This window comes from Calonectris borealis, chromosome 3 (genome assembly GCF_964195595.1).
Source record: "Calonectris borealis chromosome 3, bCalBor7.hap1.2, whole genome shotgun sequence".
NCBI classification, from domain to species: domain Eukaryota; kingdom Metazoa; phylum Chordata; class Aves; order Procellariiformes; family Procellariidae; genus Calonectris; species Calonectris borealis.
Window position 1 is genome coordinate 37471746 of NC_134314.1, and position 14235 is coordinate 37485980.

A 14235-nucleotide genomic window follows, 5' to 3' on the forward strand; every position below is an offset into this window, starting at 1 on the left:
TTCAAGTAATCAAAACACAATGTACCACGAATGTAAACAGTAATGACATATCTAGAGTCCTTCCCACAAATCCTCATACAAACAAGACCAGACATACAGAGCTAGTCACTGAGCTAGTCATTTCATAGTCACTCGGACAGGCTGGAGAACCGAGCTGAGGGCACCTCATGAAGTTCAGCAAGGGGAAACGCCAAATCCTGCACCTGGGGAGGAACAATGCCATGCACCAGTGCACGCGGGGGCCTGACTGGCTGGAAAGCAGAAAAGGACTTGGGGGTCCTGGTGGGCAACGAGCAGATCACATGCACCCACGTAGCAAAGCAGGCCAACAGCATCCGGGCCTGGATTAGGAGAAGCGTTGCCAGCAGGTCAAGGGAGGTGATCCTTCCGCTCTGCTCAGCACTGGTGAGACACACCTGGAGTGCTGTGTCCTGTTCTGGGCTCCCCAGTACAAGGGAGATATGGACATGGAAATGGCCTCAAGTTGTGCCAAGGGAGGTTTAGATTGGACATTAGGAAAATTTCTTTACTGAAAGAGTGGTCAGGCCTTGGAACAGGCTGCCCAGGGAAGTGGTTGAGTCACCATCCCTGGAAGTATTTAAAAGACGTGTAGATGAGGTGCTTAGGGATGTGGTTTAGTGGGCATGGTGGTGTTGGGTTGATGGTTGGACTCAATGATCTTAGAGGTCTTTTCCAACCTTAATGATCCTATGACATACTGGAGAGAGTCCAACAAAAGGTCATGAAGATGATGGCAGGGAGTGGAGCATCTCTCCTACGAGGAAGGGCTGAAAGAGCTGGGACTGTATAGTCTCGAGAAGAGAAGGCTCAGGGGGATCTTATCAATGTATATAAATGCCTGATGGGAAGGAAGGAAGACAAGAGAGCCAGGCTCTTCCCAGTGGTGCCCAGTGACAGGACAGGACACAATGGACGCAAATTAAAACATATGAAACTCCATATGAACATAACAAAACACTTTATTTTTACTGTGAGTGTGGTCAAACACTGGCATGCATTGCCCAGAGAGGTTGTGGAGTCTCCATCCTTTGAAATATTCAAAACCCAACTCGACATGGTCCTGGGCAACCTGCTCTGGCTGATCCCGCTTGGGCCAGGGGCTGGACCCCCTCTCAGGTGGTCTCCTCCCACCTCACGCATTCTATGATTCTCTGAGAAGCCACACTCTGCACCCCTCTGCCTTTCCCAAGGAGAGGGCAGCATCAGCAGGACTCAGCCAAAGACATGAGCAAAGCCAACGTGTATGCTGCAAGAGCCCTCCACTGAGAACCAGCAACATTGACGCTAGAATGGTTTTTAATCACCCCTGCCTAGGCCCTGCCACCAGCAGAGGACGTGCCGTGGCACAACAAAACGCAGTCTTCCCTCCACAGACAGCGACTACAGCCCTTTCTCCAGCGCCCCTCCTCACACTCTCAGGTTCCTCCAGACCTTAATATGCTGGAAAAATATGATAATAGGTCAAAAATGGCAGAAATGGGACAGCTTTTCCTCAGAGGATGTGCACCTACACCTCCCCTGCCACGGCCTTCCTAACGGCTGCGGCCCAGCTGCCCACCTCAAGCCCCTTCCACAACCGCCGGAGGCACCCTGCCTCGGTAACTGTCATGGCGGACCCCCATCGGCGGGAGGCAGAGGAACTTCCGCCTCGGTACCTATCATGGCGGGAAGGCGCCTCGGCCTGGCGTCCGCCCGAGAATTGCGCCGCGGCCGGGTGATGGCGATAGGGAGCGGAAGGGAGGATGTCACGTGGGCGCCTCCCAGGGTGCAGCGAGCGCGCTGGCGTTGGTTGCCATGGTGCCGTGAGGGGCCCGCCGCCATGGCGCTGCCCGCGCCGCCCCCCGCCCGCGTCTTTGCTGAGCTCGTCCCGGCCCAGGCCCAGGCCCCGACCCCAACCCCGGCCCCGGGGGGGCGCGGCGGCCCCCCGGCGCCGTCCGGGCGGGAGCTGCACGTCAGCGGCAGCGCGGAGCTGAGCGCCGGCCCGGATCGGGCGCGGGTGTCGCTGCGGCTGGGCAGCCGGAAGGGGGCGGCCGGGGCGGCGCGGAGCAGCGTGGCCCGTCGGCTGGAGTACATCGCCCAGAGCGCCCGCCAGCGCGGCGTCCCGGTGAGAGCCGCCGCCCGACCTCCGCCTCCTGCGGCGCCGGGGGCGGAGCGGGGGGTCCTCTGTGGCGCCGGGCTGTGGGGGGCGGGCGGTTCCCCCGGGGGGGGAGGAGCGGGCGGGGCAGTTCCTCTCAGCTGCGGGGCCCAGCCGGCACCTGCCGGTCCCCGGGGCCTCCCCTACCCTGCTCGGCAGCCTGCGGGGTAAGGTGCCTTCCTGCCGAAGACGGGAGGAGGGGCGGCCGGGCGGAGCAGCCCCGAGGGAAAAGGCGCCCGCTGAAGGGCCCCGAGTCCGTGCATCGGCCTGGCCGGTGGGAAGCGGAGGAGTAAACGGGGTTTGGAGCTCTCGGCCCTCTGCCTCGGGGATGCACTGGCCCCTGGGGCACTGCTGTGAAAGCCTGTTTGTCTTTGGGAGGTTGCAGCTGTGCCAGCCTCGGCAGAAAAGGTAGAATGTCGCTACTCGGGCGCTCCAACAGGTTGCTTGTTTTGCATGTGAAAACCATCCTGCTTCGACTGTTTCATCTGTTCATGTAATACAGCATCCTCACGTGCATACGGATGAAACTGATAAAGGGGTACACAGCAGCATAACCTATACATGTGTGTAAATGTCAGCATAACTATGTGATTACCATAGTTTAGCGATAAAAGCCTACACAGCTTTTTCCTCTCTCTTTTTCTTGTTCCACTTAAGTAGAAAGGTGTGAAAAAACATGAGACGTGATCAAGACAGCTGAAGTGACAGAAGGCCCTTGTGGACTCAAAAAGTTCCTTTACCACAATAAGTTTTTTGGCCTCGGGAAGTCATTTTATGACGATGAGAAAAGCATAGTCTTGCCTTTAGAGCTTTGTCCACACTGCACGTGCTCCGTAAGGGTGATATTTGTCCTAGCAATTGTGCTGCTGATGTTTTTGATTTTATAAAACGGTTTTGGACAGTGTTCCACACCTAGGACTCTCAAAAACAGAACAAAGCTGATGCATTTGAAGATAAGTGCTGACTCCAGCTTTTTTTTTCCCCCAACAAAATAGGATTTACTGTTTTCTTTTAAAACTGATAGTGATGCTGTCTCTGTTTCTGTAGTAGCTAAATAAAGCATTTGTTCAGGAATAAAGAAGGCAATAAAAAAGAACCCTTAACCCCTGATTTAGAAAAAGCTCATATTGCAGCTATGGGACTAGGTGGCAAGGAGACATGGAGGCTGCTGTGGGCTAGATACATGATCCTGCTACCTATGTTTTTCCCGAACGCATGGCTGGGTGCATGTCTGTCACAGGGAGCACGATTCCACTGCCATCAGAATGGCGTGTTCAGTCAGAAATGGTGCTTTTTTGTATGGGATTACAGGTTGAATGCCTTCAGTTTCTATTAAGTGAGTTAATAGGAGTTTAAAGTCTGGAGGATTTTAAGAGGAATGGGAGAAGACAAAGCAACTCATCATACGTTCATTTTTATTAGTAGAGAAAACTATAAGCTTTGTACCCACCACAATGGTGAGCTATCAGATCATGGGGTATTTTCATCCTGGCTGCAATTAAATAACTCTTCAGTGTGTGGATAGATTAGAAAAGATAGTTACAGATGTTTACCCGACAGTGAATCTGAATAACTGACTTCCAGTTTTGACATGAGCCTGACTGAATTAGGATAGCGTGGAGCATTCGACACATGGCGGATGGCACACAAAAGGAATAGGCAGGGTGTTAAATAAGTGAGCGTGCTTTAGAGGAGCTGTGTGCACTACTGCAGGCTAGAAAAAATAATTGCAAAATGAAGTATGACCTGGACAAACAAATGGTTATATTAGGGTATATGCAGTCAGATTCAGAAATGTAATGGGAGCAGGTAAGCAGTGGTGGTGTAACCTAGGTGGAGAGTGGACCGATTTTACAATACGAGATCATTCAGTGTCTTATTATAGTTATAATAATTTCATAGTAATCTTTTGCTGTTTCAGAGATGCCATGCGCTGGAGAATGGAAATGTTAGTTCTTCCTACTTACTTGAGGGACTGTGAAATGCTGCTTAAGTTGTGGGTTTCTCAGTGTTAGCAAAGTGTTAGCTCTAGGGAACTCTGAGAAAAACAACATGAAGGTTTTTTTTTTCCAGAGTAGTTCCCTGCGGTATAATTTTTAGTGCTTTGTTCCATCCAATTTTAAATCACTCCACAGCTGGAGCTTTTATTTGCCTTGTAGCTTTTCTACTAACAACTCTCACTGCTGGCAATTTGTTCTTAACTGCATTTGCTAACATCACTTGTAGTTAGTACCATTCTAGACCACTGTAAAATTAGTATCTCTTCACAATCTCCATATGGTTCTAGCTTATCTAAGGCCTCTTTAGAAATCAGCTGGCTATTCTATATATTTATTTTTAATTAATCCACAGAACAATTTCCTTAACCTTTGTTGTTGCTATTGTAGGAAGACTGTGAGATCGGAAGCGCATAACCTTTGCAGCAGTAGAAGCTTGCATTAGCAGCTTGTCAGGATGCCTGGGGGCAGCACCTAATTTCCATATATATTTACACAGGATTTTAATCAGAAATAGATGCACATAGTAGCATTTATTTATAGAGTGCTGTAAGTATATGTGGCACTTCAGAGCACAGAATCTGCTTTGAAGGCTGCAGGGAAAGTAAAATCAGTGGGGAAACCAATCTCTCTTACTCAGCCCAGCTGCTCAAAAGTAATGTTTTTTTCTCTTTCTCTAGAAGTAGACTGATTTTATATTTACCACCTGAGATTTATTTGGGGAGTGGTGTGGAGATGACACTTGTTTTCTTTAATCACTGTATCTAAAAACTGGCACTGGCCATCTTGTTTAAAAATAACAGTGATAATATTTGTTGTACCGGTCAGAGTTATTTAACAAAACAAACAAACAAACCAGCTGACAAACTATATCCAGTGGGCTCTGCCTTAGAGTTTGTCTGTACTGGGATATATCCTTGGATATATGTGCGATATTCTCTGTATTTCGAAACTGTTATTTAGGAGTCACAGTTATGGATCCACATCCATACAGTCAGTTAAAAAGAAAGATTTTTAAGTTTTGCTCACTCAGTTACAAAATCTTCCAATTTCAATATATCCTTGAATAAGAAAGGTAGAAACCTGCATAAGGCATCACCTTTTTTAGACTACTACGTATTTTAAGAAATACCCCCAAAGTATCCTTACATTTGCTGAGTACAAATCTGCTTTTTACCTTAAAATAACTGTGACATATACTTCTGTTATTTCTTGAATGGACATTAAGCAGCAGAAACTTCTTCACTGTAGATTTTTAGGGTGTCGTTCTGTCCATCTAATGCCAAACAGAACAGACAGAGTGAGGGGATGAGAGACAGGAGCACAGGTACCAGATGCCTAGCTGGTGTTCGAGCTGACTGTAGGTGCTTATCACCCTTAACTGTCCGGGAACACTATGATGGATGGACTGTTAGGAGATATGAGCAAGACACATCAAGACTCTCATTAACCATTTCTTTAGTACTAAGAACAAAAATGCTATGTTCAGGTGGAGGAAGCTAACTCTTTTGGTTGTTTAAATATCTTTATTTTTCATAATGTAAAGCTATATTGGATATATCAGTGCAAATGTACAAATAAATTTTAAGAGACATTTCCAGGTGTCTCCAGATTTTTTTATTTGTAACTACACATACCAGTGTAGCTTACCACAACAGTGCATTAGCGCATATTTCCAAACTATAAACATTTTCCCTTACTGAGATTGGTCTTGTGTTTCATAAAACGGTCTCACAGTTTTGTTAACTCAGTAACCAGGAGCAGAACACATAACTTTATCTGCAGATAGGCTTTTCTCACACTGTATTGTTATATAGCTGTCTCCTTGAAGTGTGCTTTTGCTGATTATCTATTTAGTTTTTTCCCTCTTCTCTTCCGGGGAAAGGAGCAGTCATTCCTGTAAACAGCGATGGTGTCATGAGGGTGGACACGACGTTTCTGTGAAGAAGAAATTGTTCAGAAGTAGCAGATAGGTAGGAGGAGGGGCTATATAAGATTTTTTTTCTGTTGAAAAGAAGGAAAATGTAAGGCAAAGCACAATTCTAGACTTGATAATGTAAGCTCAATGACTGTCTTTCATTTTTGTGTTTACAGTACCGGCAACAGTGATGGTTTATATCACTGCTGGCTCAAAAAATAGCCTGTACAAGCAGAATGCAAGTGCGGTTCTTTTAAGAATTGTTCAATGGCTTCTGGGGTAATTGAGTTATCATGTAACAATAATGTTATATTCATTTATTTCTTCTACTGTGATTCTTGGCCCACAGATTTAGAAAATGGAGAAAGTTATTCCAGAAGTCCAGAATACCTGACATATCGGAAGTGAAGCTTTCACTAAGCCACAGTGAAAACTTCTTTCCCTGTGGCTATTGCAATCAAATGGATGGTTCCTCAGCCAAAATATGAACAGTAGACATAAGCAGTAGGAAAAAAAGCCTTTTGCTTTTGATGTAGTCAAAGTCCTCACTCCAATTTAAAATTCTATTGTCACCTACCTGTCTTTCTCCTATCTTTGTCCAAACACACTCCTGAACTGGAACAAAGTATCGAACAGAAGATGTATCACAGGAGGCTAGCTTGTTATAACTTCAGCAATTATTTCATCCATTTATCTTCAATAACGCATACAGCTACCATCAAATCTGGTGGGATAAAAATTAGCTGTGAGGGAGATTCTATAATAGATGGCACAAAATGATCTTTCACTCCGATTGCATTGATCTTGCAATAGTGCCTGGAGCCACAGGATGGCACTGTCCTTAAATACACAGGAAGCTTGTGGAGGGCAAAATCAAATTAGAAGACTTGAATCCGTTCAGCAGGAAAGAGAACTTCTTTTAGAAGGGATTATGGAACAGGGACAAGGAAAAACTAATGCAGTTTTTCTATGTTTACTCTGAAGTTTTTATTACAGTATAGTCATTTCTGTAAAATATGAGTTGTAGAAGAAAGCTTTTCTGTGTCGTTCTTTCTATAAGATATGTAAAAGCTCTAGAAATAACCTTTATTGTATTTGGATTCTATCATAAATAGTAAGATTTGCTCCATTTTGTAAATTAAATGAGGTGTTGGTGCTGGACTGACTTGAGTACTCTTTAGCAAACCACAGCCAGCCACACTGCCAAAGTACCTCAAACCTACGACTGCAAAAGGGGAAATACATTTTTTAGGGACTAACTGGCCCTGGTCCTTGCCCTTACTGGAAGAAGTCATCCAAAAAATAGGACTGTTGTGCTTGAATTTGAGCACTTGAATTTGAATCAATCATAAAATTCAAATTTCAAAATTTGTTTCTTGTAGGCTGCTGTGCAATGGTAATTATGGATCTAATTTCCATATGGTATTTTAAAAGGAAAGTGCCTCTCATGATTAATGTCATTTATGTAAACTTATGCATGCATGCTACATGATAAACTTGAAGATTTGAGCTTTCGTAGGAAATATTCTGACACAAAGCATCTTTTGTAATGTGTCAACACTGAAAGCAAATATTGTTTTCCTATGCAAATAAATTTAGTAAGTAAAACTTTTTCAGTAATTGGAAGGCTTAATATCTACTTCCCTACAGTTCCTGGGTATTAAATGCAAAATTATATTTACAATTAAATTGTAAACTGTGCTTTTTGTTGTGTTATAGTAATTTTACAGTAAATTGTTCATCCAAACTGTTTACCAAAGAGGGAAGTGGGTGAAAGAAGTGTGATTGTTAGACCGCTAGCAAGCTGGTCAAATATTCAGATGTAACTGGAGTTATTCTGTATCTTAGTTACTTCAGTATCTTATTTATAAGTCTCATAGGATTTGCTAGTGCTCTGTGCAGCCATTATGTTGAATAACGTAGCTGCTGTTAATACAAAAGTGTCAGTGGTGGAATAGCCTCTTTTAAGGGTTACCATTCTGCCAGAATAACCAGTGCTCAGTCATGTCACCTTGCTACAAGCCGCTATTGTTAAAATATCTTAAAACAGGGGCTTGTATCGCGGAGGGTCACAAAATCGTATTAGGCAGGTGGTAGATTAAAAATAAACTTTATTTAAACCAAAATTGTTTAGCAGAAAACGAACTAGAAATGAGGCTCATCAAAATTGTTCAACACTCCGACAACATCGGTAAACCACAGGTTCAGGATGGTGTACGAGGAATTAATATTGCTCAGCCGCTTTGGAAATGAGGATCCACGAGGCGCACAATCACTCACCCATAAGATGAGGGCTCTCGGCCTCCAGGAGCTTCCTTGGGCAGCGTCCCGACCCAAGGGGAGAGTCCCCGATGGCAGACCCGCTGCTCCAAGGAGGGCCGGCTCCTCTTGCCCTCCGGCGGGCTCCATTTATACCCAGTCTAATCTGACCTGCGGTCAACTCTAATGGGCTGAGGGCCTTGACTTTCTTCTGCCTCGCCCAAGGTGTATACATGCCATCCAAGGTGTGTACGTGACAGTCGGAACTCGCCACCCTAAAGGCACGAAAGTAAGGGCCTGGAAAGTAAGGACACAGCGGTCCTGATGCCCCCAGTCTTTTGTCAGGGCGGGTGCACCTGCCACAGGCTGAAAAGCACTTTTCACATACTAATTTTCTGAAAACAATTGAAGCTTCTAGTTTTTTGAACCAGGTGAATTTACAGTTACACGCTGATACACACAGCTTCTAGCTAGCAGTCACTTTTAAGACCTAATTGTTCTCTTCAAGTGAATAGCAGTGAAATTACATTATAAAGCTACTGTATAATTTACTTTAAATAATGTCAAGAAGTCTTTAACATCCAGCTAGTTTTTAACTGAAGAGATTTTCATGGAAAATTCCAAATTTCTGTTGCTAAGTCATAAGTAATAAGCCAAAACAGTTCAACTTTTACAGGACACAATGTACAGACATTTCCAACAGATGCTTAATTTCTGTCTTTTAAGATTATATTTTTGTACTTTGTTTTAGGAAGAAAATATGACTGTAACAGAGGATTTTAGTAGAGTAGAAAATACTTACCAAATGGAAGCAGAGGTACGTATTCAACCTAACAAAAAATAATAATAAAAAAAGAATAAGAAATGTGGCAAGGACCAATGAAAATTTGGAGACTGTCTTTCCTCATACCGAGGAGTAGATGTTCTCTACAGTGAAGGCAGTGTAGTCCAAAGAAACTATTGAAGGACTGCAGTTTAAAGCAGAGTTCAGCTGCAGTCTTCTGTTGTGTGCAGAACTTGTTTTCTGCTGCTGTAATATAGAAAGAATTATTTTCTTCTCAGATGAATGTGTGCTTTTTAAATATTACCCAATGCTACAGAGGGAATACTTGGTTCTGGGGCTCTAAGGTTGTCGTTCTGTGGCAGTGTAAGCAAACCCACGATTCTGCACTCTCCTTCACCCATAGCCCTTCCTGCCCTCTACTTCTTGCGAGGAGTTGTACTTTGGTGATCAGGTGATAGGTCAGTTCAGAAAACTGCTCCAGTTAATATTTTTTTTTTCCAGATTAGCTTTTATTTTTTCCATTATTTTAGCTCCCTGAACTGGAGGCAATGCAAGGCAGAGGACAAGAGTGGATGGGGGACAACAGTGGCATGGCAGCCCTAATCTAGATCTGTTTAAGCCACAGTTGAACAGCACCTGGACTTTGGTCTATTCTACGTGACTCTGCCATCAGCTTGCTGCAAGTAAAGCAAAACTAATTGTTTCCTAGGTAATTGACTTGGAATTCTGTAGGTAAAAATTGCTGTGTGAAAGCTAAATATTATGGGAATAATCCCATTTGCTTCAGAAGCGGTTCAGGGGAGTATATTTTTGCATGTTCATGCTATAGTAAGAAATAAGTGCGGTGCTGGAAACATTCGCTGAGGGAAATGATATGTCTTCAGTCAACGGATCTTTTTAGAGCATCAAACTTCAATCGTTACCCAGCAAATTTACAGATTCTTATGAAGTAAACCTGGAACCCTGCGATAAAATGATAGCTGTTTTATAGAGCTGTTGTTTACAATCCCCTAAAACAAGGTTCAGCCTCTTTAGTTTGCTTGGTTGCTTTAAGGCACATTCTCACCTAATAACAGCAATAAATACAGAAATAATCAAGAATTTGGAGAACAAAATTCGGATTTTACAATGAGTCTTTAGATACTTAAATGGTATGCATCAGTGTCATGTTCTGAATGACTTTAACTTCATAAAGTAGACACCTACTATCATGAAAGCTTAAATCACCATGTTTTTTAGGTAAGCTGTACTTAAATAAAACTATATTGAATTTAGGCTACAGACAAGCTTAGGCTTACAACTTCAGTCTTAAGTGGTAACTTAACCAATCACCTCCCTTCTGCTATTAATTTTTATACAACAAAGATTGTACGTGGAAAGTGAATTACATGGATTTAGTGTTCATTTGTAGGCAGCTTGGACCAGCTGTAATTGCTGTTCAAAAGCTGTATGGTTGCCTACGACCTGGGTGTCAGAACTTGAAAAATCTAGCTGTAGTACTGCTGTTGTGGCTGCCCTGTATGCTTACGTAGCAGTGTGGTTGCTCTTTATGCAGAGATTAGTTTCTCCTTGCTTCCCCCTTTATGTATGTACTTGTTTCATTAGTGCAGCTTCATAAGCCAATGAAGTTCCATTGACCAGCATGGTTGCATGCTTCAGCAATATAAATGAATTTAAAATTAACTTACACTCACTTCTTTTACTAAAGAGTTTGCCATTACATTTGTGTTATACATAAAATCATGGAAGTTGTGCATTCATTCTATAAACTCTTTTTACCATTTGTCTACTGTAAGAGTTTTTAGAAGACTGAAGAAATTCCCAGACAAATAGCTATTTTAAGGTACAATTAAGAACTCAAGATATGCTTTCAACTGTAAGGAGATAAATTTTAATTCATTCTATAACAAAGGAAAATAGGCAGAAGAATGAAGTTGTGTATGAGATCCCAAAACCCTATAATATCTTAATCATAATAGTTCATTTATTGCATGATGATCTCATGGGATGAAGATTATGGTGGTTTTGTGCATTTCTTAATATACTTTCCTCCTTATAAACCATAACTTCTTGTCCTTTACAGCCTTACCCAAACCTTATAATGTCCACAATGGTTTTGCATACCTTCATGTTACTTTTTCACACTTTTTCACCTTAATCAGGAATACCTGAGCATTAAAATGCAAAGCAGAGTTTCAATTTCTTCCTGTAAGTGGAATTTATTGCATCTAGCTCTAACTGAAAACTGTGATTTCTAGGGGAAAAAACCAACGAAATTCACAGCTATTGCTCAGTTGTTTTCTGCCCCTGAGGGTACCTGATTACATGCTGCTTTTCTAACAAACGAAGTTCCTGAGAGCCAGAACTGCTCCAGTCTGAGCGGTCTCTTGCTTAAGACCCACAGTGCTTTTGTTTGATCATGCTTTTGTTTCATCCCCTTGAGGGAACTAATCTTGTAAACACTGATAGCAATCTGGGAAACACTATGACAGTCCTCATAGTGAGACTTTCAACTTTCCACAAAATACGACTATGACAGCTTTTTGGCAAAACAGCACAAGAGGGTGTATGCTTTTTATATATGGCAAGAACTCCCGCTAAAGAAAGAACTCTAGGTTTAGTCTCATCTTCAGTCTTTCTTCAAATTGGTACTGCACCTTCCAGAAAGTGATCCAACCCCCAAGTTACATATAAAGGGTGCGCAGCTGATATTAAGGTGCAGACTTGGTGCAGTTTTGCATCACACGTGTGACCTTTTGTCCTTGATGATGAGTGTTTAGTTGTTCTAAAGAAGAGTTTGGGACCCAGGATTTCTGATTCCTGAAAGCTGTAGCAGCTCGGCATCATTGCTTCACTCCTGGCGACTGTGCTCTGCCACAGAAAAAGGCTGGCTCCTGCCTTGAAAGTTGCCCCCTGGCTGGCACTTCCCCACAAGGAAGGCTGTAGGGCTCTGGACCCGGGGCTGATAGTGATGCCTGCTTTGCAGCACTTGGGAAAGCACTTGAATTCCCGATGCATCTGTATTTAATGCTTCTTATTGCCAAAGCCGCAGACAGCTAGGTGTTTAAATTGTTTTTAATCCAAGCCTGAAGTGCCCAGTTCTCTGTAGGCACAGGAGTGATTCTGTTCAGCCAACACAGGGTTTTGAGCCCACTGCAAGCTGGACTGGCCTAGGCTTAGTTTAATCTCATAGTTTAGGTTTCTTGAACCTAACGCTTGGAATTAAAATGTAATTTTCCTTCCTGCACAATGTTTTCCACATCATTTTGCTTAGGCTTCTGCATAATTAACATCTAGTAATCTAAAAAGGGAAGAAGCAGGATGCATCTAGTCATGTGTCCCAAAGAGCATGTTCATTCCTCAAATTGTCTACATACCAAGAATGCCGTACTTCCTCACAAAAGAGCATTTCTTAATGCTCAATTTTAAACCATTTTATGAACTTCTTTCTGTTGCAAACCTAATGATAGTCTCTAGGGCTGTATAAAAATGTTCTAAGTAAATAAATGTTGGAGTTATATACAGGACTGGTATGTTCAGTTAGTTTGTACATATGTGGCTTTATACTGATTTAAATCCAAGTGTTGAATCGTAGGAAAAATGAAGAAAATTACTTTTGTGGTCTGTGTTCACTCCCAGGTCTGTATTACATTCAGCGATTTTGGAAAAATGCAGAACGTTTGCAATCTGCTCATTGAAAAGTTAGGAACCTCTGTTACCATCAGTCCACCTCATTTCTACCATACACCGGAAGCTATAGACACCCTTCGGTAAGTTCTCTCTCACGCCACAAATTTTACAGCCTCAGATAACAGTTAATATGGATACATAATTTATACTGTTTGTAATGGGAGCAAATAGTTTCCTTCGTACCTATTAAAATTTATGTTCAAAGGTTTCAGTATTTGTTTTAAATATAACTTATAAATTAATGCCATTCAGCCGAGAAGATACAGCTTATTCTTTCTACAGTGTCCCTGTGCAAAAGCAGAATGTAGTAAAAAATATTTTCCCACTGATTTCTATTGGAAGTACAATCTACTGTGAATATTAGGTCAACAGAATTTGACTGTCGTTACATAAGCACATGTAGATTTCATTTGTATTTATTTATGAAGGTACAAGTGTGTTACCAGATGTTGATAATTCTAAGTAGACTTGCCAATTCCCTTTACTCTTAGCTGCTGACATCATCTGAAAAGAACCACGTATGGTGCTTGCTCAGCATCAACACATGCTACTTTGAAGCTCACGGTCTTGATATTTTAGGCGTTAACTATTGAAAGTCCTGCTTCTCCCATTGACATTGTGGGGGCGAGGGAAGTTTAATCTTCGTTTGGGTTTTGCCTCTTTAAAGAAAAGACTTATGCCTGATCCAAGAAGCAAGCTCAACTAGCTGTGCTAACGGCTCTGGAGATGTCAGAAGTGTATCACACAGGAGCCTGGAAATCAGGCCAGTGAGGTCAAACAGGTGCTAGTGTGCCTTACAGCTGGGCCACCCAAGTGCCTGGAGCAAGGGTTGAGCTCTTGCTCTGCACCACAGACCACGGATGCCTGCAGTGTATAGGTGTTAGAGATGCTTCATCATAGCTGATGAGGATGCTGATATTTTCTCTGCACAGTCCCCCCTCAAACTCCTAAACTATCACCCAGAACCTGGGGGAAGGTGATGTGCCTTACAGCTATGCAGTTACAAAAGCTGAGGCATTAAAAAGAAAATGCTTGCCAGGTATGCTTGTGCATCAGTCAGCCCTGCTTGTTACTGTGCTGCTTTTTCTACCTCTCAGCCGTCAAGTATGTGTTGCTGCTGTTGGAAACACACGGCGGAAAGCTCAAGAAGTCTGTCGACTGTTTGGTCAGTCATTGGGAAAACCTTTATTAATAAGAGAAGAAGAAACAAAAGAATGGGGAGGCCACATAGACAGTCATCTGTTGAACTCCCCAGATTCACTGACTCTGCAGGAAAGAATCCAGAATGCTACTGCTTATGCTTCTTGTAGAGTGTTTGCTGTGTTTGAGATAAAGGGAAAAGAAAACAGAAGAAACAAGTTGCTCTAGAAACTTTCAAATCCTACACATTTTCTTAATAAAATTTTTATGCTTTCTTGAGTTTTTGTTGTTG

General features: G+C 42.8%; 1 protein-coding gene across 1 annotated transcript; it reads left to right on the plus strand.

The window, feature by feature from the left end:
* Nucleotides 1-1840: 1840 nt before the first annotated feature.
* IRAK1BP1 (interleukin 1 receptor associated kinase 1 binding protein 1) lies at nucleotides 1841-14222 on the plus strand. Its single transcript, XM_075145347.1, has 4 exons — nucleotides 1841-2125; nucleotides 9081-9146; nucleotides 12753-12883; nucleotides 13901-14222. The coding sequence occupies exons 1-4, from the start codon at nucleotides 1841-1843 to the stop codon at nucleotides 14169-14171; spliced, it is 753 nt and encodes a 250-aa protein (XP_075001448.1). The 3' UTR covers nucleotides 14172-14222.
* Nucleotides 14223-14235: the final 13 nt, after the last annotated feature.